Source organism: Pteropus alecto, unplaced genomic scaffold, assembly GCF_000325575.1.
Source record: "Pteropus alecto unplaced genomic scaffold, ASM32557v1 scaffold86, whole genome shotgun sequence".
Lineage (NCBI taxonomy): Eukaryota > Metazoa > Chordata > Mammalia > Chiroptera > Pteropodidae > Pteropus > Pteropus alecto.
In genome coordinates, this window is record NW_006442109.1 from 27,295,233 (window position 1) to 27,320,966 (window position 25,734).

General features: G+C 49.4%; 1 protein-coding gene and 1 pseudogene across 2 annotated transcripts in view; one reads left to right on the forward strand and one right to left on the reverse strand.

Moving 5' to 3' along the window:
- The window catches only part of PLA2G4E (phospholipase A2 group IVE), a 34,175-nt gene that overhangs the window by 6,247 nt on the left and 2,194 nt on the right, over positions 1-25,734 (forward strand). The window contains exons 3-19 of one of the 2 annotated variants that reach the window (XM_025038948.1): positions 5,069-5,205; positions 6,849-6,980; positions 7,986-8,026; positions 9,992-10,034; positions 10,836-10,899; positions 11,813-11,973; positions 12,053-12,160; positions 12,580-12,617; positions 14,442-14,577; positions 15,834-15,970; positions 16,882-17,104; positions 19,673-19,787; positions 20,381-20,518; positions 21,715-21,822; positions 22,400-22,603; positions 23,462-23,628; positions 25,127-25,313. In XM_025038948.1, coding sequence (XP_024894716.1) covers positions 5,069-5,205; positions 6,849-6,980; positions 7,986-8,026; positions 9,992-10,034; positions 10,836-10,899; positions 11,813-11,973; positions 12,053-12,160; positions 12,580-12,617; positions 14,442-14,577; positions 15,834-15,970; positions 16,882-17,104; positions 19,673-19,787; positions 20,381-20,518; positions 21,715-21,822; positions 22,400-22,603; positions 23,462-23,628; positions 25,127-25,313 — 2,139 coding nt within the window. The remainder of the gene's footprint in view (positions 1-5,068; positions 5,206-6,848; positions 6,981-7,985; positions 8,027-9,991; positions 10,035-10,835; positions 10,900-11,812; positions 11,974-12,052; positions 12,161-12,579; positions 12,618-14,441; positions 14,578-15,833; positions 15,971-16,881; positions 17,105-19,672; positions 19,788-20,380; positions 20,519-21,714; positions 21,823-22,399; positions 22,604-23,461; positions 23,629-25,126; positions 25,314-25,734) is intronic. The other variant, XM_015595847.2, reaches the window with a different exon arrangement.
- Positions 24,041-24,158, reverse strand: LOC112469723 (annotated as a pseudogene).

The window sequence follows — 25,734 nt, forward strand, 5'->3', positions numbered from 1 at the left end:
AAGTCTCTGGCTTCAGGAAGAAATGATGGCATCTGGGTGGGCAGGATGCTCTCCCCAAACTTGTCTTTGTAATGGCATTTCAAGAGATCAGGAGAACCAAAAGCCCCTCTCTATGCTGCTCTCATCTTCCCCCCAGCCAGAGAAGAAGCTTGGACCTCAAGGAGGAGAAAGCTTAGTGTCAAGTCCACACTCAGGAATGGTCCAAGGGCCACCAGGGTTCTCCAAAGCTCCGTTATATTCTCACTGCCCTGGGATTCAACTCAGAGGGGTAGAGTATGCACAGAGCCATGACTATTCCATAACTATTTGGGGCATAGAAGATGGCATTCTAATCTTGTGACTACAGCATTTAGACCCAGAGGAGGATACTGAAAACTGGGAGTAGCTAAGGAAGGCTGTGCTGGGGCCCGAGGTCTGAGAGAGCTAGAATGTGAGTATCCAGAGGCCCAGGAGCCCAATCTGGGAGGGAGTGTCCTGAAGGAGGAAGAGGAACACATTCCCAGACCACCCGCTGAGGCCAGGGTAGGGCCAGATGGCCAAATACCATTTGATCCTCCTGACAAGTTGAGGGTAGTGCTGTGAGGCCCATTTTTCACTTGAGAGTTAATGAAAGCAGTGTTTGATCCTAGATCTGGAGAGCTGGGGAGTAGGGGGACAAGCCAGGAGAGGAAGCTGGGGCCAATGGTGGAAAGCAGGGAAACCAGGCAGAGCAGAGATCAGAATCTAAGTGATTAGGCACCTGAGTTCTTCAGGAAGGGATTGCATGACTTCCGCAAGGCTCCTATGCAGACTATGCTGAAGCATAGGTGGGGAGAGGCTGAGAAATTCTCTGGGAAGCTGTCCCTAGAATGAGTGTGACAGGAATGAGTATGACAGGGATGAGTGTAGAAGGTGGAGGAGGGAGGGCCTGGGAGCCCCAGAGAAAGCAAAGGGAGTAGGCAGGATTCAGACCAAGTCCCCTGGAGGGTGAGTATCCAGAACCTGTGTCAGCAAAAGCTGTTTCAGCCAGCATCCAGCTTGGGCCTGGCTCTGCCAAGAGGCCTGCAGAGGGCCAGAGATTTCTCCTTGGGCTTCTCAGGGCCTTCCAGCCCACCAGTGAGTGATCTGAGGAGTCCGGAAGTGTCACATGGGCCCGGCTGCCTCTTTCACTCTTCTTGCCCATGGCACGGTGAGTCACTCAGACATGTCACCCAACTCCCCTGAGGGATAGCCACAGCTTTCACATGCCCACTGCTACACCCACCTGCCTCAACTCCTCTCGAGGTGTGTCTGTCCCAGCCCTGCAGGTCGTCCTGGCTGCATATCTCACGGCATGCCTATATCGGTGCTCAGACATTCCCTTGTCTTCCCCCTGCCACACTCATCACTAAAGGTAGGGGGTTGGGGAGCAGACAGCCAGAGAAATGGACTGCGGTCAGGTCTACCACCTCCCCTTCCCCTTCCCCACATGCCCCTCTGCACAGAGGCTGCCTTTTGGGTGTACTTGGTCCCCTTTGAGTACCCCTTGTTGTTTATGTTTTTTCATTTCCCCTGAGGAATAGAGTTGGGGGGCATGCATGGTGTCTGGGGTGCCAGACCCATCATATTGTATCTAGACTCCACAGTTGTCACAGGGTAGGCTCTGTTGCAGCCTTGCCTGGTGAAGTTTGAGACTATCCTGATGCCTTCCAGGTCCTGGGTTACCCTCGCCACCCCAGAGTGTTCTCTCCTAGCTTGGATCATAAACACACTGCTCTCTGATTCAGCTTCTAATATGTGTCTGAGTTTCCAAGAGTTCAAGGAACCTGAAAGGGATGAGAGTCAGGGATGACCCCCCTCAGGGAACGTGCCCTTCAGACCTGGGTCAGGACTGGGGAGGGAGTCCTCCAGAAACCTCCCAGCTGTCAACCATTTTCATTCCTCTTAGGAAAATAAATGCAAACCAGCACCCCAAGGGGTATGAGACAGGTATCTCCAGCGGTATTAGAGAGGCAGTGTTCTCAACATCCGTAGAGATTATTGAGTCATCTTCGCTACCTACATTCTAGGAAAGGAGATATGTCATTCAGATGACCAAGCCCTCTGTCACTCCACGAAGAATAAGGATTAGAACGTATCTATGCCTAGGAAATCCCCTACGGTCCCTGAAATTCTCAGGATTGTGTCACAGTTGCTTAACCTTCTAGCACTACCCTTACAGTCAGCTGAGGACGCCATCTGGGCTCAGCCAGATTTCCTCCTTTGTTCCTCCCTCCCAGGATTACCTCTTCTTTGGGCTGCACTCTCTTTCTTTCCAACTTATTGGGGAGGAGGAGGAAATAGGTCTCTGCAAAATGACTCAAAAACATATCAACACTTTAAGTGTGGTTGTCTGATTAACCCTGTCCCTTCCGGGAGTATTTTTATCTTAACCAGAGGTTTAAGCTTTAGGCTAAAAATACTGAGATTTTATTTAACGGGTTTAATGAGAGAATTCTAGGAATGGACTGATGATAGGAAAAGGATTTTAGAGGGAAAGGGTACTTTACAGGGCTTCTTATACTGTGTTAAACAGTTAAGTGTGGAGTTGGTGGAGGTTCCTAGTGTGCAGGAGGTGGACACAGGGACAATGTTACAGGCCCAAGAAGAGGGGCCGGTGGCCAGGAAAAGCCATGGGAAGCATCCAGAAGGAATGAACTGGTCCCCAGGGAGTCTCGCTATGGGCACCACAATTGGACATGCCAACTTACTTATCTGTAGCTGCAAGGACTCAGCCCAGAATTTCTGGAGGTACTGATGTATCCCAGCAGCAGGAAGTTGAACTTTTCCATTCATTCATTTGTACAACAAATATCTAGTGAGTGCCGACACACGGTCTACCGGGCCTGCCAGTGCTCAGGGTGCAAAGAAGACAGATGCACCGACATGTCGTTTGTACAAATATCTAGTGAGTGCCGACACACGGTCTCCCGGGCCTGCCAGTTCTCAGGGTGCAAAGAAGACAGATGCACCGACATGTCATTGCAGTGCAGTGTAGCCAGTGCTCTAACCAGGGGAAGGGCAGAGGGTTGTGGGCAAAAAGGGGCACCTGGTCCAGACTTGGGGGCTTGAAGAAGGCTTCCAGAGGAGGTTGCTTCTGAAATCTGAAGGGGCAAGCCAAGGGAAGGGCGGGGTGAAAGTGGAAGAGAAGGGTGTTCTAGGTAGGAGTGGCAAGACAGCATGGCACCTTCAGAGACCTACAGGTATTAGCTTGGCCAGAGTCTTGAATGCGAGTGTGAGCACATGTTTGCATGTGTGTGTATGCATACACATGTATGCGTATGCAAGTACGTGTGTGTGTTTGGGGGCTGGGGTATAGGGAGGGTGGAAAAATAAGGGCAAGACTGGGGAAGCTGGCAAAGCAGCCATGTTGAGTGGTTGGGACTTCTTCCTGCAGGTAAACGAGAGCCATTAGAGGATCTTAAACTGGGGAGTGACATGGTTACAACTATAAAGATCCCTCTGGCTTATCTTGAGAGAAAAGATTAGAGTAGGGCAAAACAGAAGACAGGATGCCCAGTGGGGAAGGGGCAGCAGATAGGAAGGTAACCTGTACCAAGGTAGCAGCAGTGCAAATAAGGAGACATGGATGGGCTAGAGGGGTCAAAGAAGTTAAATCCACTCGATGTGAGTGAGGGTCAAGGATGATACTTGGTATCTGGCTAGGACACTTGAGTTGATGAGGAGGAGCTGGTTGGGCATGGAAGGGATGGTGGGGATGATGAGGTCATTATTTTCTTTTGATTCTTTTGGGTTTTGGTCATTCTTTGTGTCTGGATCAAATGATGATTATGATATTTAAAGAACAGTTTATTCAATGGGAGGAGGCCTGTGAATTCCAATTCACTGAATGGTGAGCCCTCAAAAGTTAACCAGATGTTGGGGATAAAATCAGAAGCTAAGAATTCTTGTGATGCAATCAATGCTTATCAACTCTGATCAAGTCCTCAGCGTAGTGACAATGTAGGAATAAGTCAGTTCGGGGGTACACCTCTCATTATTAATAGCAGTTGTGAACTAGTTTGGATCAGTCTTACCAGTATAGAACTCCAATCTGCACACCAGCTTTACCGCCTAGAGGACTCTCTGATGCTGGAAACTATTGACTTTTCTCATTTTCTATGTATCTGGTGTGTACCCTGGGAATTAACTCAGCAGATTGCCGGGAGGGTGACAAGGGCAGTCTTGACAGCTTTTCCTTCCACCTCTCTGGTAGAATGGAGGGAGGGAGCCAGGCTGGGGTGCTATTTTTCACCCTATGCATTCTGGTGCTCCAACCAGAGACCTAGGATGCCTTCTTCCATTTGGGAAGACTTGTTGGGATCACAGCCTTTGTCCCTTCTCCAGAGCACATCCAGCATCAGCACACTTGGGTTGTTCATTTCAAATAAAAAATAAATAAGTAAGTATGTGGTTTCAGATGTGTGAGATGGGTCACGCACCCCATGCTGGGAGACCAGTGTAGGTATGAAAGCCCAGCAGGTGCAGTCGAAACATTTAGTCATATGTAGATGGTAGTCCTGATGCCTATATCCTGCTGCATAACTTGTTCCTCCAAAGCCCTTTCCCTCTGCAGTCCTCTGGGATGACTCACAACAGACTGTGTCCCTTCTAATCCTTGCTTCTCATTCAAGGAAAGAATTAGGCCCTACTTTGGTTTTCTTGATGCCTTGGACTAATGCAAGTAGTAAACTGGACCCTTTGGGGCTGGTCCGCCAGATCTTTCCCTGGCAAAGGGAAAACTGTGCAACCATACCTTGTTGCAAATCAGTAGGTATTTTCTTGGAGAACCAGGGTGCTTATGTTAAGAGCAAGAGGCCATCTGTGTCATGAGAACAGTCAGTGAGACCTAGGTCCCCCTCTGTGAAACCCCTAGCCTGCAGTCTATGACCTTCTCGAGGTTTGGGACAAAAGTCTCTGGAGAGTCAGACCCATGAGTCAAGAGGGGACCTGAAGCTGAGACAATGCCTTGCTCTGGAGGTGACTTGCCTGGAGTTACCTTCTGACTCCACACTCTCTCCTCTCTGGACCTGGGTTGGCACCTCACTCTTCCCTTGTCTTCATTGGACAGTGAGCCAGACAGACTGCTATGTGAGCCTCTGGCTGCCTACCGCCTCTCATGAGAAGCTGAGGACTAGGACCATCTCCAACTGCCCAAACCCAGAATGGAATGAAAGCTTCAACTTCCAGATCCAGAGGCAAGTGAAGGTGAGATGTGGAAGATTGTACCTACCTGCTCTGCCTGCATTTCTAGGTCCCTCCTTGCCTGCTTGTCCTTCTCTTTGCTTACGTGTCCTTCTTATGCCCATTTGTCTTTCTTTTTACCTACTTCTTGTGATCCTATCCACCCATCTTCCCACTCATCCACTCCTTCCTTCAGTCTGTCTCTTCTTTGTCCCTCTCCAAGTCCACTAATCCCTCTACCTTCTTTCCCGTCTCTCTTGTCCTTCTACCTAATTGTTTCTAGAACAGGGTGCCTCTTCTTCCCAAATAGAGTGTGTTTCCAGTACCTTCCAGTACATACTCCAAGCCTGAGAATACATAGAAGAGTCATTCTATTCACGAGGTCAAGGCCAGTCTAATTCCATTTAGAGGGCTTTCTCTATCTTAAATTCTCTTTAGATTGCTTTATTTCTTATTCTTTGGGTGTGTGTTCTTTTGTTTGTTAATTTGTTATTTTGTGGTGTTGGTTTTATTAAGATATAAGGAGACTCCAAGTTGAGTTCACATCTCCTGTGGGAGAATTCTCCCTTGAGCATCTTGAGTTGTGACAGCCTCAGTAGAGTACTTCTTAAGACAAACTTGACCTCATTATGTAGACATCAACCACTCTTGGGACACTTGTGGCCTGACAGTTCTATCCAGCTTACTGCTTTCTTATTTAAAGGATGTTTATGCATTTCTGGTTCACAATGAGTCCTTTTTATAGTTATTGTTTTTAAAAGATCTTTTCTATCATACATATAACTCTGGCAAGAGCAGGGATTTCCGTGTGGGCTCAGTCTGCCATCTCGAAATCAGAATTTGGGCTTCCTTTGTCAAAAGATCTAAGGGGCTTCTGGGCTGGTTCTAGGACATATCTGGAATTCTAGTAATTTCAAGGGCAATAGCTCTTATTCAGAACCACCTCAGTCCACAAAATAGGTACCAAAGGGGAAAACTCAGCCCCCAACCACATCTTCCAGGATCCTTAGAACAAGAGGCCTCAGAGGTTAATCCATGTCACCCGAGACCACTGGCCTCAAAGTTCAGTCAGTTGACAGGGTAGCTGTTCAGCTCTTGACATGCACCATAGGACCATCTATGAGACCTCATTAGGGGCTGATGAACCAAAGGATAAAGTTCTAACACCTTATGCCATCCCCATAAAGTATCAGAATGCTATAGTCTTTGCCACATCACTCTCCTGGAGTGCTAAGATGTTAGCTTCCCCGATCTGGGTTTTCTAACATCACAGGGGCTATCTTCAGCTCCTGAGGCCCGGGTACTGAACACATTCCATATCCTGGCTAGAGTCTTGCTTGCTCTGCCTTTCTACCCTTCCCCAAGGTAAAATGAAATCCCTCACACTTCACAGGCCCCTGCCAACCTTGCAAAATTCTCCAGTAGGAGAGTCAGAGCAGAGGGGCTGGAAGGCTTCGGAGAGTTGGAAAGAACAAAGTAGACACTTTCCTTTCTTAATTCATTGCCCTATAAATGTCTCTCACACCTGAGCAGGGATCTCTGTGTTGGTCCCTGTCCCTCAGACCTACCACCTTGCTAGGACTGGGGTCAGACCCCTTGTCCTGGGAATGGGTCAATGGGTCAATGAAACCATGGTAACCAGACTTGCACCCTGCCTTCTCCCCTAGAACGTGCTAGAGCTTAGCGTCTGCGATGAAGACACAGTGACACCAGATGACCATCTTTTGACAGTTCTCTATGACCTAGCCAAGCTCTGCTGCCGGAGGAAAACCCATGTGAAGTTCCCACTTAACCCAGAGGTAGGCAGCTGCCCAGCCCCTCAGCCTTCTGCCTCATGAGGAGCAGCTGGTCATTCCGATGATGCCTTCCCACGAGCTCCTCTCTGTGTAATAAGCAAGTCGGGGAAAGATAGTACTGCTGGTTCAAATCCCAGCACTATCACTTACTAGCAGTGTAACTTTGTGGAAATTTAATTCCTCTGAGTTCTGTTTTTTCATTTATACAATGACATGACAATAATAGTGCCTACCACACACCAGCTTGTTGTGAGACCTAAATCGGAAAATGTAATTAAGGCACCTAGCACTATTCATGGTACAAAACCAAGATGCAGTAAGTTTGGTCCCCTCTCCTCCTTTCCTTCCCTTAGCATCCTGCTGCTATGATGGCCCCAGAGGACAGATGACAGATGAGAGTAAAGGAGGGCAAATCTGCAAATCAGAGAAAGTCAAAGCTGGAAAGGACTTTCAGAGCCTGGTCTCACCTCAGGATGTTATAGATTCGATCATTCAACAAATAGTCGAAAGTCTACTATGGGCCAGGCACTGAGGACACATCAGGGGACAGCATCCCTGCCCTCACCTGGCTTGTATTTCAGCAAGGAAATTAAGGTCCAGTGAGTCCTGACTTGCCTAAAGTTATACAGCAAGAGGTGGGAAAGAATAGGTGAGGGAAGGGGCCCCTACCCTTTTGAGTTGAACTTTCTGGGGGCAATATCTCAGCTCTCCCTTGCCCCCGGCACTGAGCCCCTTGGGAAGGCAGGAGAGCAATGGCAAGTAGAGTCATGGGTGTAGAAGATGAAAAGAAAATGTTCTAGGGCTGGGGGTCAACTCACTTGAGTGGTCAGTAATTTTCCTGATGTCCAAGACTTGGGGACAGATGGAGGCGGAGGGAACGATAAGAGCCAGGAGCAGCTGCCCCCACTCCACGTCAGCAGGACAGCTTTGTGGGAAGGATGGGGCAGGTCTACAGAGGCTCCTGGGACACTTACAGCTCACAGCTGCCCTCCCTTCCTCCCCCTGCAGGGCATGGAGGAGCTGGAAGTAGAGTTCCTGCTGGAGGAGAGGTGAGTAAGCCCCAGCTCCCAGGGGCTCCTCCAGGATCCTGAACCCCAAGTAGCATTTCAGAGCCTGGTCTGCCTTTTTACTGTCTTCTCTCCTCCTCCTCCTCCTCCTCCTCCTCCTTCTTCTTCTTCTTCTTCTTCTTCTTCTTCTTCTTCTTCTTCTTCTTCTTCTTCTCTCTCTCTCTCTCTCTCTCTCTGTCTCTCTCTGTCTCTCTCTCTCACCTCCCTCCTTCTTCTTCTTCTTCTCTCTCTCTCTCTCTCTCTCTCTCTCTCTCTCTCTCTCTCTCTCAACTCACCTCAGACTCCTCACTGTGCATCAGAATCACTGGGAACTTCTAAATACTGAAGGTGCCTGGGCCCCACCCATAGTCATCCTGTCCTACCAACATCAGCATTGCTTTAAAGATCTACTACTCTAGCCAAAATCAGAGTATTAGAATATTCAATTCCCTCTGCATCTCTGAGAGTGGCCTCTGGGAAGAATTCCTGCCACCTTAGTGACAGAAGCTTGTTGAAGCCAGGCTGAGAAAAAGGTCAGGACCAATGAGTCTCCTCCTTGACCTGAAACTATTGAAACAAACTCCCCCAAACCCTGTCCTAGAGCAGAGGTTGCCCTCTCTCTGTCTGAAGCCCACTCTGGAACCAAGTCGGGGAGGCTCCAACCCAACATGTGGGGTTATTTCCTGTCATGTTCAATTAGAAAAATGACCCAGGGTCCTGAAGTTCTGACTATGTCAGAGACTCGAGTAGAATTGAGTCACAGAGCTGTAGGATGGGAAGGACAAGGGGGCAAAGAGAGAAGGAAGGAAGGGAAGAGGTAGTGAGGGGGGCAGCAGAGTCCCTGCCCTAAAGGACAAGCCTGCCCCAGGATGGCAGTATACCTTGTGTTGGGGCAGCTGACTGCCCCCGTCTTTGTAACCCTGGCAGAGCTAAGCCCCTTGAACTTGTGATCAGCCAGGGTCGTGGAGGATGAGAGGAATGAGCTACAAGAGGGCTTGACACATTCCACTCAGAGAATCCTCTGCCTAGGCTCTCTTGGAACTACAGCAGGACCTCAGAATAATGTCGTTTTGTTCAACGTCATTTCATCATACGTTGATGAGATGCCATCGAAATATAACTCTTGTTTGTATCAATTTGCCTGTGCCAAAGTTTGTTTCATTACACATAGTTTTGCCGCAGTTTCAAGATCCCATCAACGACATTAAGCGAGGAACTGCTGTATTGGGGGTGCCTCATTTCCCACCGACAGCTGATTGACAATTTGAAATCACCTTTGTTCCACGCTGAAGGAAATCTGGGCTCTCTCCTCTAGGTCTTGATTCGACAAGAATTTTTTGCGGGGGAGGGCGGGGGGATCCTTGGCCGAATTAGAAAGTGGCTTGCAAAATGAAATACGTCAAAATTGGTAATAAGAGTTGATCTGGAGACACAGTCATCTTGGGCTGATGTGGACTGCTAAGTGCAAATTGGTGGCTTATATGCTGGGCTTTATAACACAAAGACACTTCCTGTACACAAGGCGCTCCCGGCCTGGGTCAGAACTGTTCATTAAATATATAAATTAAATAAAGCACAGGACAGAGAATGGGTCACTTTTGCTACCAGCACTATTCCTATCTGCTCTAGGTGGTGGTCCGGGTTTTTCTCGCAACCCCATAACTCTATGCATTTTCATTTAGTTGGACATAAAGGACAGTTATCCTTTAAGGGTAAAAAAGGGAACTCTTTTTCTACTCCTTCTGACATGTGAAACTACTTTTTCCCCTGGACATTCTATTTAAAATGTATGCCAGTTTTCTCTTTGACAGTCTTACAAATATGAGGTTTCTTAAGCCAATATTTTTCATGAAGACCAAAAAAGGCCCTGCTATCTCACTATTAGCCCTGTTTAGGCTTTCTATCTCCTGTGTGAAAAATCACTCAAGAATGATATAACTGACCAGGAGCTCTCATTTTGTTTTTCAGTCCCTCTCCACCTGAGACCCTCATCACCAATGGCGTGCTGGTGGTAATTGTCCTTCCATGTTCCTGTAGCTCCACATGTGGCAGCTGCCGTCAGGGGAACAGACTGCGGGAGAGCACACCAGGCCCTGTCCTGGAGGCAACTAGGAATCAAACCAACTGAAGCTAGCCAAAGGGGATGTAGGCAGGGCTGTGGCAGCAGCTAGGCTCCTGACCTTGGGGAGGAGGTAGCTGAGACATCAGTTATTCTGGCCCAGCATCCTATAACCCACGATGATCCCTCCTTTTGGGAACCTCTCCAATAAAACCACCCACTGGGAGGCAGCCTTCTCCCAGAATCAATCTGGGTCTTATTTTCTCCCAACCCCAATCTCTCCGTAAGCACAAGTTCAATAATTCAGGTGTTGGTATAGCCATTTCAGTTAGATGCATCTAAAACTCCAGGATTCAAGATCTTTCCCCCCAAAATCTGTCTTTGACAGTTTGTGGTGAAGGAATTTGACCTGTCTCTGCTTCTTTAGAAGGCTTTTCCATGGAAGTTGTTTGCTTTCAAAGCCCAGAGAGGTAGGTTCCCTCAGGTTCCACCCCCAACCTGCAGCTGAGATCATGACCCCTAGTAAGTGGTGACTGTACATCCTAGATTTTTCAGGAGAGCTTCATTTTCAAATATCTGATCTCCAAATGAAATGACAGGCCTTAATTGGGTTCTGAAAATGTGATTGGCACACTCAGGCATCCCCAGGCAGAACAGTGCTGAATTTAGCCTCTAGTTCTTCATCTCCTCTCTTAGGCCTGGCAGAGAGGGGAATGGCTTGTACTCAGAATGACCTTCCTTTCTTTGTTGCAGGCTCGACAAGTCTCCTCCCTAGAGGTTCATGCAGAATCCAGAAGGCAGAGGAAGAGGGGGAAAAGTGAGTCCTTTGACCACTTCTGCCTGCTGCTGAGGGGAGGGGGGCAGTACTGCTGTCAAACTGCCAGCACCAGAGTTGGCTGCTCTAGGGCTGCCCTGGGCTCAGTCAGGTAACCAAGAGTTTGGCTGAGATGCCTCAGGATCACCTCACCCTCAGGGATCATGAAACCCTGTCTCCCACTCCACAGCCCCTCCATAAGGGGTGTGCTCTTCCAGGCACCCACATGACCCTTGGAGCTTCCCAGGCCTGACGAGCACCCTGGGTCAGCAGTCAATGGCACAGTGTTGCCCATACTGGTCCATGCTGCACCCCTGCCACACCAGGGGTTCCCTAGATCTGGTGCAGTGGTCAGTACTGGGGTAGACAGGCACTGACAGTGTCCAGGTCCCCTCTAGCTACACCCCTTCCTCTAGCCAGATTATAATTCATAGAGTCCTAAGAGATCTACAAACGTGAGACTCTCCTGCTCATCGCTCCACCCCACCCCACCCACTAAGGACTTCCAGCCCTGTCCCAGGGAAGGGGAGCAGCATGACCCCACAGACATGAGGGAAGGAAGGAGGAAGAGGCCACTACCCCCAAACTGGCAGTATGGTGAGGGCTGCTTTCAGTGCAGTAGGAGATGACTTTGGAGCACTTCCCGGAGAAGCAGAACCTAGGAGGACTAGTCCAGAGGACTCGACATCTCAGGGGCCTTTCTGGGGACCTCATTTGTCGGTATCACACACAAGCCTTGTTAAAATGCAGATTCCTTGGCCAGCCCTTCCCTACAAAATGAGATCTGGGACAGTGCCCCAGGTGATTCTAAACCCCTGTCTTGGGTACCACCAGCTACGCTTTTTGCTGGGCCAGGATGGGCTGGGGAGAGTGAGAGTCTTTCTGGCAGTCTCAACCTTCTTGTCTCCTCTTCCAGAGAGGGACTTCCTGGTGACAGTGACAGAGTCCTTCGAGCACACGCAACGCATCTCGCAACACCTGGAGCCCGGCTGCCCAAAACCTGCCTGCTTTCACTACCCCAAGTACTTCCAGTCCCAGATGCATGTGGACCTGCCCAGGAGCCAATGGAGCTGTGGGGTACAAGGAGGCATCAGGGGGTGATGTAGGGAACTGAGGCAGGTGGGCTGCCAGAGGAGCCCCTCACCCCCCCTCACAGAACCACTTATCCTTCCAGCTTTGCTGCTGTGGTGTGCACAAGAAGATCAGCCCTGTCTGCCAGCCCCTCCATTGCCTCTCGGACAGCCAGACGGTGACCCTGCCTGCGGTGAGGGCCTAGGTCTGGGACAGGGCCCCCAAGCAGCTTAGCCTGGACCTCCTGTGGCAGGGAGATGGGGAGAGCCTGGGGGGACCTTTGGGGGAATGTGACTCCTGGGGTCTCTCAGGCAGGATAGAGGAGTCTTGTGGGTAGGGGATGCTGAGCTGCAGTGTGGAGCCAGAGGGTGTGAAGGCCAAGGTAAGGATGTTGGGGAGGGTCGAGTCCAGAAGAGGGAGTGGTGTTGGAGCACTTGTGTGTGAGCATGTGTGTATGCATGCCTGTGTATGTGAGAGCATATGTGTGTGTAGACACATGTATGCTGGGTCAAGTCAGGAGGTAGACAGTGTGGTGAGTCCGTACTTCTTCGGTTGGGATCACTTGGCTCTGAATTGTCATCTCTAACAAGCTTTTCATCTTTTGCATCCCAGGGAGAGAACTGTGAATTACACATGAAGTCTACACCCTGGTAAAGTACCCTTTCTGTCTGTCCCTCTGATTTATTCATCCTATGTAGTCTGAAGTAGTATCTCAGAATGGTTTTGATTTGCATTTCCCTAATGGTTAATGATGTTGAGCATCTTTTCATGGGCCTATTGGCCATTTGTATATCTTCTTTGGAGAAATGTCTATTTAAATCCTTTGCCCATTTTTAAAGTGGGTTATTTCTATTTTAAGTTGTGAGAGTTTTTTGTATATTCTGAATAAAACACCCTTGTCAAATATATGATTGGCAAATATTTCTTTCATTCTAGGGGTTGTCACAGTCTTGATGGTGCCCTTTGAAGCACAGACATCTTAAGTTTCAGTGAATTCTAATTTATTTTTTTCTCATGTCACTTATGCTTTTGGTGTCATATTTAAGAAACCATTGCCTAATCCAAAGTCATGAACATTTATTCCCATGTTTTCTTCTAAAAGTTTTATGGATTTAGCTCTCACATTTAGGTCTATGATTGATTTTGAGTTAATTTTTATATTCAGTATAAAATAGGGGTCCAACTTCATTCTTTTGCAAATGGATATCCAGTTGTCCCAGCATTATTTGTTGAAAAGATTATTCTTTCTTCATTGAAGTGTCTTGGTGCCCTTGTCAAAAATCAAGTGACCATAATTCCCATATACAATTTGATTTGCTCTCTACCCTTGGACAAGTTATTTAACCTCCTCTCTAAGTCTCAGGCTTTTCTCACCTGTAAACTGGAGCAAGACCACAAATATTGACCATCATTCGTTGCTTCGAGGATCCAGTGAGATAGATAACACATGTGAAGAACTCACTGATCTCTTTGGCAAGTGGCATGCTCAGCAGTTATCAACTATTGTTATTATTGTTGTTCTATTATCCGTTCCTTGTTGAGGTCAAGGAGTTATTCTCTCACCACTGTGTCTACAAGCCTGTGCTAGACATGGAGGAAATGTTATGGAATTGTTCCCAGACCCTGTAATTAAGGAGATGTGACCCTGTTAGTGATTCACTAAGACTCAGGTCAGACATTGTCAAGGTCCATTTGCCTGGAGTCACTGAGGAGCTGGGCGTTGGAGGATGCAAGGGATGTGGGTGGGCAGAGGGAGGAAGCTCCTAGTGAAGGCGAGGACCTGTGCAGATGAAGTGCTCCTGGGCTTTGAGAACCGATGGGCCCTTTTAGGAAGTACCAGGAGGTGAGGTTGGACAAATCATGTAGGATCTTGGATGCCAGGCCAGCAGCCTGGACTTGTTCAAGGTGTGGATGCGATTAAAGAAGGTTATACTGCAGCAGCTCCTGCCCCACCTGCCTTGCAGACCTGAGGGGTGACATGATGAGATCAGGGATATGAAGGGCTTTTGTCAACTGTACAAACGCATGGAATGATTATTCTTTCGAGAGCAGGAAGAGCCTAAGGAAGAATGTGAGCTCCACAAGAATGGGGTTGTGTTTTTCCAGAGATAAAGAGCCCTTACTGTAGAGTTTTGTCCAGAGAAATTGGCCAAAAGGATCTCAAGGCCCCTTGTCACCCGGGTCTAGCCTCAGTCTATAGAAGATGCCTGGAGGAAGCCTTTCTGGATTTTCTGGACCTTGCTGAGGAGACAGAGGGCTCAGTGAATCCCTAATTTTGTTGAGTATCGGCTTACAATGTACCAGCTAAGGCCTTGGGGCCTTACTTCTATCTCATTAAGTTCTTGAGGCAGTGCTGAGAGTTAAGCACAATGAGCCCCATTTTACAGATGAGAAAGTAGAGACCCTCCAGCCACATCTTATCCATGGAGGTGAAATCTACAGGCCCGCTCAGCCAAGGTTCTCTGTGCCCATAGCCCCAAGACACTGGATGTGCGACTGGGCTACAGCCTGTGCCCGGAGGAACTGGAGTTTCTGCAGAAGCGAAAGGTGGTGGTGGCTGAAGCACTGAAGCAAGTGTTGCAGCTGGAGGAGGACCTGCAGATGGATGAGGTGGGTGAGCAGCAGTAACCTGGGCTCAGGGCCTGCTCTAAACGAAGCTTGTCTTTCTGACACTGCATCCTGCCAGCTGCCCCCCAGCCCTTCCCTGCCCAGGGCAGCCTCAGTGCTGCCTTTCGTGGTTGCTCTGAGTACTAAGGTTCCAGGTAAGGGCTGTGTTGGATGCGATTCAGTTATGTGTTCACAGGAACAGAGAGAGCAGAGTAGAGAAAGAATGGAAGAAGCACTAACAGATCCTGAGGTGACGGAATGGCCTCCTCTACCCACCCAGGAAATATGTGAGGTTCCACCACCTCCCACACCCCACACGTCCACCCGAAAGGCCCTAGGACCCTCATTCTTCAATTCTCCCTTCCCTCAAGTATGCACACATACACATATTCCCCAGAAAGAATAGCAGGTAGAGGCTGGAAAGAAGCAGCTTCCACTTGCAAGGTCAACTTCTTCCCACAGAGTAGATAGTGGTCCCTTTGTTGGAGCCCTCTGTCACCTCCCTGGTATGGACTGAGGCCCACACTCCCCTAGGCAGCAGGTCAGCCCTCCCAGTACCACCTTCTGAGGCCAACTATAGGTGTGGACAAAGACCTCATGGAGGGCTGTACTGGGCTTTGGCCTACAGAAGGATCTTACAGTCCCCACTCAGATGAAAACAGTGAGTCTTGATGAAGAGCCCTCTCCTCTCATCTTTAGTGAAACACACCAAGGGCATCTTAAACCTATGTCAACCCAGAGGTGACAACCCTGCCCCTTTCTGCATCAAAATTCACTTCTTCCTGCTCTTACATATATATATGGTACATATTGGGCACATACGAAGCACCAGGCCTGGTGCCTTCACATCAAATCCCTCTACAGAAGATATCAATTTGCAGCCATTAAAGAATCACACACTCGCTAGGTTTTTGAGCAAGCCAACCAGCTCCCTAGACCCCCGTCTCATCATGTCTTAACTGAGGGCTAGATTCGCAGTGCTAACTCTTTCAGCCATGACTTTCTAATTTACAAAGCCTCTGTAAGGCTTCAGAGCCCTTTATTGATGCCAACTATTGAGGCTGGAGCTAAGGTCTAATTCTAGACCTACCAGGTGGACCTCTATTCTGTGAAAGGTGATTTTTAGGACACTCAGTGCCTCACTCTCTGCTGCGTGGCCAGCTATCCCTTCTCCACTGTTCCCTCATAGCTCCTGTCTGGCACTCCAAGTCTTCTCCTACTCAGCACTGCCCCAACAGTCTGTCTCTCTGTGCCCCCAGGTACCACTCATAGCCATCATGTCTACTGGGGGTGGAACAAGATCCATGACTGCCATGTATGGGCACCTGCTGGGGCTGCAGAAGCTTAACCTCCTGAATTGTGCCAGCTACATCACTGGCCTGTCAGGGGCCACCTGGTAAGAAGCTGGGGGATATTGTCTGGTGGAGCCCAGAGCAAGCAGCAAATGGTCTGGCCTCACATCTCTAGTGAAGCTCTCCCCCATCGCAAGTTAGATTAGCTTATGAAGCCTGGGTAGCTCTACCAATTACAGCTCTGTGACCTTGGGCATACAACTCAGCTTCTCTGAGTCTCAGGTTCTGTATCTGTAAAGTGAGGATAATAATAGCACTGACCTCGTGTGGTTATTGGAGAGGCTCTCCCTGTACTGGGTACACAAGGGACACTATATATATTATACACGTTGGTCATTACTGAAGTTACTATTTCCCTGGGGCTGTGCAGGGACCCAGGAGCAGGATGGCTAGGTATGAACAAACTCCTGGTGCCACTGACCCCATCCCACTGGGGAGACATAGCTGCCCTCTCCCAGAATCTGCCAACCCTGAGTTCAAATGTTGGCTCCATGACTCCGTGGCCTAGCACTTACTTTGAGCCAAGTACTAATCTAACCACTTTATATTACATTAAGTCACGTAATCCTCACAATAACCCTGTGAGGAAGGTATGACTATTATAACTCTCCCGTTTTTACAAATAGGGAAACTGAGGCAAAGAATGGTTAAGTAACTTGCCCCAAATCACATAGCTAGTGAGTAGCCGAGTCTGGTTTTGAACCCAGGAAGATCTGAGTCCAGAATCCTCAATCTTGAGCAGCATGCTATACCTGGTACACAGCAGGCAATCAAGAAATCATAGCAATTGAGACTATGAGTAATAATGTCCCCCCCTTTCCTCCAGGCTTCTCCTCTGGCAGGTTGGGGTTTCCTAGTAGCTGCCCACCTTCCTTCTTGCCATGGTCCAGAGTTGATTGAACCTGGGCTGGCTCAGCTCTATCAGCCATACCTACACCTGTCTCTCTCTCTCCAGGACCATGGCTACTTTGTACCGTGACCCTGACTGGTCCTCCAAAAACCTGGAGTCTGCCATCTTCGAGGCCCGGAGGCACGTGGTAAAGGACAAGATGCCCGCCCTATCCCCAGACCAGCTCTCCAGATACCGGGAGGAGCTCCGGCAGCGCAGCAAGGAAGGCTACAAGGTCAACTTTACAGACTTCTGGGGCCTGCTGGTTGAGGCCTGTCTGGGGGATGAGGTAGGTGCCCAGCTTCTCCTGGTCTGTGCCCTGCCTTGGCTGATGTCCAGTTCTTTTCTTCATCAGGGTATCTGGGCTTAGATCCCAGCAGGAAAGAGTTAGGTGAGAACTGCAGATGCATCTTTAAGTTGTAAAAGAAGTGAGATGCCCAAATGAGAAGGATGTTGGAGGTGGCTTAGGTGCAGTCCCTCAGAGAGGCAACATGTCCTCTGAGAGCCATACCAAGACACCTTTGAGAGAAAATGGGGAAGGAGCAAGAAAAAGGTGGAGAGTCACCAGACTGTGATGCAAGTCTGACCCCTTGTGGAGGAGAAAGGAAAGAAAGGCTGGGTGGAAGCATCCTAGACGGCTTATGTGGTCTAAATCAGAGGTCCCCAACCTTTTTGGCACCAGGGACCGGTGCTCCTATGACAATCTAATGCCTGATGATCTGAGGTGGAGCTGAGGCGGTGATGCTAGTGCTGGAGAGTGGCTGCAAATACAGAAGAAGCCTTGCTGGCTCAGCCGCTGCTCACGTCCTGCTGTGCGGCCTGATTCCTAACGGGCCATGAACCCGGTACCAGTCCATGGCCCAGGTGTTGGGGACCTCTGATCTAGAAGGTTCAGCAAGGCCTTTGAGAGTCCTCCAGCCAAAGTGGCCATCAGAGGAGTCTGACACCACCAAGAATTGTCTTGCCTACTGTCCTACTTAGTCTTGGGCTGGGACCACCCATGGGAAGCGTGGCCCCAACACAAACTCAGCATGGATTTCAGAGCACAGCAGCTGGGGCCCTTAGTCAATGACACCCTGTGGTCTGCAGGGCTCATTCTCATGGTCACCACACAGAGGATGGGCCCAGTAAGGTTCCTCCCTGCTCTGAGACCTAGTGATCTGAGCAATATGTGCCCAAGAAGAAAACCGGCCTGTGTTGAGAGCTATATGGGACGTGGTGGAGGAGTGGGATTCCCATGAGAGGCTGTGATCCTGGGCATTAGGGTGAGCTCAGCTAACACCCGGACCTGTGGGGCCGTGCAGTCCCCAGGGAGGACCAACTTCGGCTGTTGCCTCGCCCTAAAGCAATGCTTCCTACCTAACTTCTATCCAGGCCCATGGCTGTCTGCCACACTCCCAAAGGTGTCTGAGGATTTCTGATTTCAAATCAGAATTTTCCAGAAGGAAAAGGGATAGCAATTAGTTTCTAATCGGTCCCCTCTTCCGGAAAACCCAAACAATTTGAACAACCAAGGATGGCGCAAACCACATCTTCGACATTCTTTCATTTCCTCATTCAATCTTTCAATAAATTAAGTACCTCCTGCATGTCAAGGGGATTCAGACATGAGGTGCTCACAGCTTTTGATAGATCCCACTCCACCCTTCCCCCCGTTGATAACCCACCATCCAACCCGTCCTCATGGTGAAGCAGGGCAGGTGGAGACTGAGGATATTGGCTTTTGGAGTCAAGCAGTCAGGCAGGATGGGGTTTAAATTCTGGTCCTGTTCTGTGCTATTCCTTAAATGAGAATTATATCAATAAGTGGTAGTTAATATTTCTAACACGAGTTAGTGCCCCATGTGATGAGGAAGAAAGCACCAAGGCTTTCAACATCAGAAGTCTGAGTTGTTGCCCCTAGGGTTTGATGTGGGGAGGAACCAGGGTCCCCAAGAAGTCTAGGACTGATATTAAGAGGCCTCTGCTCTTCCACTCTGGCCAAATGTAGGAGCTCCTTTCCTTCCGGCCCCTTTGACAATGAGTGTGAACTGGGACTGACTCTACCATGAGTCTGCAGCTTCCTCTGCTTCCAAGACCATCAGCTCCATGGTGCCCAGATCTCTGAGCCTAGTTATGACAGGCACCCTGTTTGCCTTTCAAAGGAGGCCCAAGAGTCTTGCTGCCCACACAAGTTTTGTGGCCCTCACAAGCTCGAGTAACCATGCATGGTCACCCAGCAGGCAGCTGTTTGGCCTGGGATCAGAGCCTGGGCCTCTGAGACCTCAACTGGCCTTATCTACAGTAGCTGATTCACTATGGGGGTGGGGAGTGGCATGTAACTCTAGCTGATCTGTAAGATTCTCTGATTACACAGCACAGTGCTCTGGGAACTTAGAGAGACCCTGGCTGCCACATGGTACCCAGGTTTCTAACCCTTTCATAGAGAGAGAGAGAGAGAGAGAGAGAGAGAGAGAGAGAAGCTTTTTTTTTCACATCCCAAACATATTTTATGCAACATGCAAAGCAGATATGAGAAATGAAGCTGCTCTGGTTTGATGGCCTCTCCCACTTCTACCTTGCCATTCTGTGGTCCATGAGACACAATGAGAAGAATCCTGGGACTCTGAGGGACAGCCCTTAACTGCAGATTCAGTCCTATCCCATCTATGTATCTGGGGTGGTGCATGGTCCAAGGACAAGTGTACCTTCTACATTTTAAGAGCAGGTTTGACTGGTATCAGCCCAAGCCTACACAGTAGCCTGGTAGGCTCAGGAGCTATGAAATGGGCTGCCGGAGGTCCAGACTGTGACCTTATTCTGCGCTGCCCAGGGGGCTACTTATCTGCTTCTTCTCAACCATTTTGTTTCCCCACAGAGAAATGAATGCAAACTGTCAGATCAGCGTGCTGCTTTGAGCCAAGGCCAGAACCCCCTTCCCATCTACCTCACCATCAATGTCAAGGATGATGTAAGCAACCAGGATTTCAGAGGTAACACTGGGGGCTGGGAATTTACCAGAAGGTCACTTTCCAGCAGGCAAAAACACCCAGCACCCCAGCATACACACACACCCCCACCACACCTTTGCTAATCTCTGCATCAAAAGGCAGTCCTGACAGCTGAAGAAACCTACTTTGCTACCCACTTCTTCCCTGCTGCCTGGTTGGTGTAGAAGGGAGGAGGGGAAGAAGACGGGAGATGGGGGAAGGGGACAGGGTCCCCTAGCTTCTCTGGGTGGTGGTTTGGTGAGACAGGGAGATTAAAGTCACGGAGAGAAAGGGTCCTAGATATTTCTTAAGCTGCCCAGACGGAGAGACTCTAGAGACCAGCCCTGCTTCGGGGTCAGCATTGGTCCCATTTATCGGGTTATGAGGACCAAATGAGCCCAGCAGGTTACAAACCTGCATCTTGCCGAACCAGCAAATGCTGGCCCCCTGGCACCCCCATGTGTCCTGTGGGGTAACTGTGATGATCTCCCTGTCCTCATCTCCCCAAAACCCTCGAGCCAATTCAGGAGGTGAGGAGGGAGGGCAGGGCTGTCCCAGCCTGAGACTGACACCCTGTCCTGCTACTTTCTGTGCAGAGTGGTGTGAGTTTTCCCCCTACGAGGTAGGCATGCAGAAGTATGGGGCCTTCGTCCCCACCGAGCTCTTCGGCTCCGAGTTCTTCATGGGGCGGCTGATGAGGAGGATCCCAGAGTCTCGGATGTGCTACATGCTTGGTAGGCAACTTCTGGCTGGGGGAGGCCCCTGGGCACTCTGCCCCATGCTGGGCAAGGCCTTGCCTTTATATTAGCGAAGGACAGGGAAGCATGCTCTATTCCTCCCAGGAATTGTCTCAGGTGAGACTGGGAATGGCAGGCTGAGATGGAAGCTTCTGGAACTCCCACCCCCTCTGGCTCCAGGCACCACCATGCCTACTTCCAGGGGCCAACCTAGTCCCTGGAATACAAGGGGCCAGAAGGGGACCACGGAGCAAAGGCAGAGTCACTGGGAAATCCTGGCCCAGCTTCCTACCCTATGCTCCTCCAGAGCAGGAAGCCCTGAGTGCAGGGGTCTCTCTCTCTGTGGTATCCACTGGTTCAGTTCTCCCCTTCAAAGTCCGAAGTGCATCTGCCAAAGGGCAACCTCAAAAACCAGACCGAACCAGTTATGCTTTATTTAAACTAGTTGCCTGCACCCCCCTCTCTTTCATTTATCCCAATCCAACCCATTCCAGAAGGTCCAATCCAAAACCTATATCTTCCATGAAACCAGTGAGAAGACCCCAGCCCATGGTGGCCAATCCTTCCTCTAAATACCTGTGCTATTGGGCACGTGGTTCAGAGCTCCACAGTCAAGACACTTGGGCCTGAACTCTGACTTATTTATTAGCTGTGTGGAGTTGGACAAATTACCAAATCTCTCTGAGCCACAGTTTTCCTATCTGTAAATTAGGCTTAAGAGCAAAACCTACCTTATAGAGGATCCAAATGGGTCAAAGTATGTGAAAGATTTCATATGAATATTATTAATGCATTGCATTTTAAAATCATGATAATAAGAGATAGCATTATGTTTATCAAGTGCTTGCCATGTGCTGGGCACTGTTCTAAACTAGTGTATTAGTTTAGAAAAGTCGGCATCTGGAGCTGAACTTGAAGCCTTCACCTGTCAGCATTAAGTCACTGCTGGGGCTGTGCCTCATATGCCTTCACACCCTCTCACAGCCTTAAGAGGAAGATGGAGAAGAGCGAGGGCTGGGGATCATCAGTCATCGGGGTCGAGCTGCACCATGGGCAGAGGGAAATCAAAGCCTGTCCCACTCCCCAGAAGCCTGACCCAGAGAGAGAATCAAGGCCAAGGCAGAACCAGTCAGTGTGTGGGTGGGTCTGGGGCCTCTTAGACAGAACTGCTCATGGCTGGCCCTGCTCCGTAGGATTGTGGAGCAGCATCTTTTCCGTGAACCTGCTCGATGTTTGGAATTTTTGCAACACCTCAGAGGAGTTTTTCCACAGGTGGACGAGGGAGAGGGTGCAAGACATCGGTGAGTGACCCACTAGCTTCTCCTCTTGGTTGAGTGAAAGAAGGGGAAAGTGGAGAGATGTGGATCACAAACTGAGGACTAGTCCACCTTCCATGTGTTTCAACATCATCTCTGTGGCTACAAACATGAGAAGGCAGCTAGAGCTGGAGAGTCTTCCCTGCCTTGGAGGGGAGAGTAATTGTTGGTGAAGACACTCACTCCAAGGTCTAGCCAAAAACCCCTGGGGTCAGCTCAAGGGCGACTGGGGGAGTGGGTCCACTGTGTAGCAAGTTGGCACAGCTGTGAGGAGCCTAGGAGATGTGAAGAGGGTAGAGATTTATGAGCATAGTTAAAGGTCGCTCGTCTGGGACCCTTCTCTGGGACCCCTCCTTACCTATCACCTTCCCACAACTCACCGCCCCTGTTCTATGTCTCTCACTTGGGTACTCCAGCTCCAGGGTCTTGAGAATCAGGCAAGGAAGGTGCAAATGGCACTTACAGTGGCTCACCCCAAGGTGCCAGGCCACCATGCAGGGCTCCACCTGGGCAATCCACCCCAACTCTTGTGACCTGCTCTCTATCCCCATCTCCCTTACAGAAGATGAGCCTCTCCTTCCTGAAATTCCCAAATGTGATGCCAACGTCCTGGACACTTCGGTGGTGGTCCCAGGGTCATGGCTGTCCAATACCTTCCGCCAGATCCTCACCTATCGGTCCTTTGTGTCTGAGTTCCACAACTTTCTCCTGGGGTTGCAGCTGCACACTGACTACCTCCAGAACGGCCAGTTCTCCATGTGGAAAGGTACCCCTACCTGGCTGCTGCTTAAGGCCCGCCTCTGTTTGGAGGCAGGAGAAGTAGATCTTAAGGCTGCCATAGCGACAAGATGAGAAAACTCCTCTGACCACATCCATGGGGTCAGGGGGCAGAGTCCCCCCCCCACCCCTACAGAGTATTCCTGCATGAAGTCCTGAACAGTGGGTGGAGTGGTGTGCATATTTAATTAATTGAACCTGTACAACTCTAAACGGAATCTCTGCAGGTAGAAGTCGGCCCATTTCATAAATAGGGAACTGTGGGCCCTGACTTTCTGCAGTTGTGCTCCTGAGGCACCTTTTCATGTGAATGGTGCCCTCTGGAGTTGGGCAGGGATGGCCCAGTTCAAGAACCCCCAAGTGGGAAGTAGCAGAGCCAGGCCTTAGACTGTAGTCTATGCAGCCTCTTCCCCACCTTGTTAAGGCTCTAAGGTTGACTGTCAACCTTCTTTGGTGTTTTACTTGGCCACAGCCTACAAATGGCTTCTTGGGCTTGGCCTAATGATCCTCATCCTCACCATCTGGGTCAGAAAGGGCAACTGGCCCTGGGCGCCAAGTTTGCACCAATTTATAGGACAGTAGCTGTACACCCCTGCTACCCCACAAACTCTGTGGTTGAGTCACAGTGGGTTTTCTGTGCATATTTCATAAAAGACTTGCTAAAACCTCAGTCCACCCAGAGGGGCACCCACTCACCTGGGTGTCCTGGCCAGAAGTTCAGGGCCGAAGGCCTAGGCTGAGGTGAAGGAGCTCAGGGAAAGGCACTTCATCCCTACCAGGTGCCTCTAACTATCTGCTGAGATTAGGGTACAGAGGTGTGATGGTAACTGGAAGCCTTGGATTTCAGACACTGTGCTTGACGGCTTCCCGAACCAGCTGACAGAGTCCGTGAACCACTTGAGTCTACTGGACACAGCATTCTTCGTCAACTCCAGCTACCCACCCCTCCTCAGGCCCGAGAGAAAAGCCGACCTCATCATTCATCTCAATTATTGTGCGGGGTCCCAGACAAAGGCAAGTGTGGCAAAGAAAGCACCCCTCCCCCTCCACACACACACACACTGAGCAGAAGCAGTGTCTCTTCTGAGACAGGCCACTGAATGAGCTCCTAGAGCTGGGAAATGCGAGAACGTGTGCTCTCTACAGGCTCCAAGACATAGCCGGATAGAAACCCAAGCCGCTATGCATGACGTGAGGGGAGCCATCCAAATCTCAGGAGGCAGCCAGCTGACTCTCATGCAGTGGGGCCGGGGTTTGTGTAGACTCACTAAGTTAATTCCAATTCTTGCATCTGAGCATTTGTCATATTTGGCAATTCTTCAGCTACAAAAAAAATAAAACTTTTTTTGTAGCGAGGCAACCCTTGGTTGACCTCACAGATTGCAAGGACCTTGTCATCTTACATTCCCTTATTTTTTATTTTTTATGCCTACACACCTGGTCTTCCTAGGTGGTCTCCCATCCAAGTACTAACCAGGCCCAACTCTGCTTAACTTCTGAGATCAGACAGGATCGGGCTTGTTCAGGGTGGCTTGGCTGTAGACCAAAAAAAGAAGTTTTAAAAAATAATCTTAATGGATCCCAATCAATTCCAAGGTTTTATACCACCACTTCAAGAGCTTATAATGTTCTAGTTTAAAAATAATCACACTGTCTCCCACTCCCAGGGAATATGACCCTTCATATAATTATACTAAAGAACCAAGACCAGAGGTTTTTTATTTATTTTTATTTATTTACTTTTGAAATGTTCTGGCTTTTTAAGGGAAAGAATCTGATTTTTAGTCTTCTTTGATCTAAGTCCCATCCTGAAGCCTGAAAAGGGCAGTGTAGACAGATGATAAGGGTGACAACAATGATAATGACCTAAGTTTGTAAACGAGTGACAATGTCCTCTCCTATGCGTGATCTCACTTGATCCTTAGACCAGCTCTTTGAGGTAGATGGCACACTCGCTACTATTCCCATGTTGTAGCTGAGGCAGCTGAGGCATGGAGAGTGTAAGAGGCTTCCTTCAGATCACGCAGCCAGTGAGCATGGAACAGAGGGCAGAACTAAGGGCATTCTGACCCTCTAAGTCCACTGCTCTTTCTGTTATATCACATATATAAAGATGCCCTTACATAGTCCTTTCCAGCCCTGTGACACTTCGTCAGTTCCAAAGCCCACATAAGTCCCACAGGAGACTGCCAGCCATGGCTGTACGTGGCTCAGCTCCAGTCGCCCTCAGGCTGCCATCCACATCTACCTAGGTTTGTATTTAGGTGAAGCACCAGTGAAAGGGTTTTTGTCCATTTTACTTGGGGAAGGAGCTTCTACTTGGACACACACCAACCTGCTGTCTCAGGCCCTTTATCCTGACCTGGCTTTGTTCTAAAAATAGCACAAAGAGGCCAAGTAGTTGGAGATCTGAGTAGTAACCTGGGGAAATCAGGAAGCTGGATCTAAAAACTCTATGTTTCTTACTCTCCCCCACCCCTCCTCTCAAACATGTCCTCCTGTGATATTCTAGCCTATAAAACAAACCTGTGAGTACTGCACCGAGCAGAACATCCCCTTCCCCAAATATGACCTGCAAGAGGAGGGGAATCATAATCTCAAGGAATGCTACCTGTTGAAAAACTCCCAGGAACCTGATGCCCCCATCGTGCTTTTCTTCCCACTCATCAACGACACCTTCCAAAAGTACAAGGCTCCAGGTAAGCCGCCTCCAAGCTCAGTTCCCACCACCCTCTGGCCTTGGACAGAGAGCTCCTGTCTTTAAATTTATGCCGTCTTCCAATAGCACTAATGGGAAGTCTGGCTTAGCTCCAGTCTGAGCCAACCTTGGCTTTGGCAAGAAAGAAAAGATTCCCACCCCCACGCGCCCTCATGAACTAGTAGTGTTAAATTCTACTTTGTCAGTCATTCAACATTTATTGACGTCCATCTATGTGCCTGGCACTGTGTTGGTGCTAGGGCAGTCCTAAGATGGCATGTTGTGCCCTGCCCTAGGAGCTTTGAGGTGTGCATATATGTGTGCATGTGTGAGTGTGTATGAGTGTACAATCTTCATGCAGGTGTGTGTGCTCATGCATGCAAGGCTGTGCTGCAGGGAGAGATAAGATGGAAGTCATTATA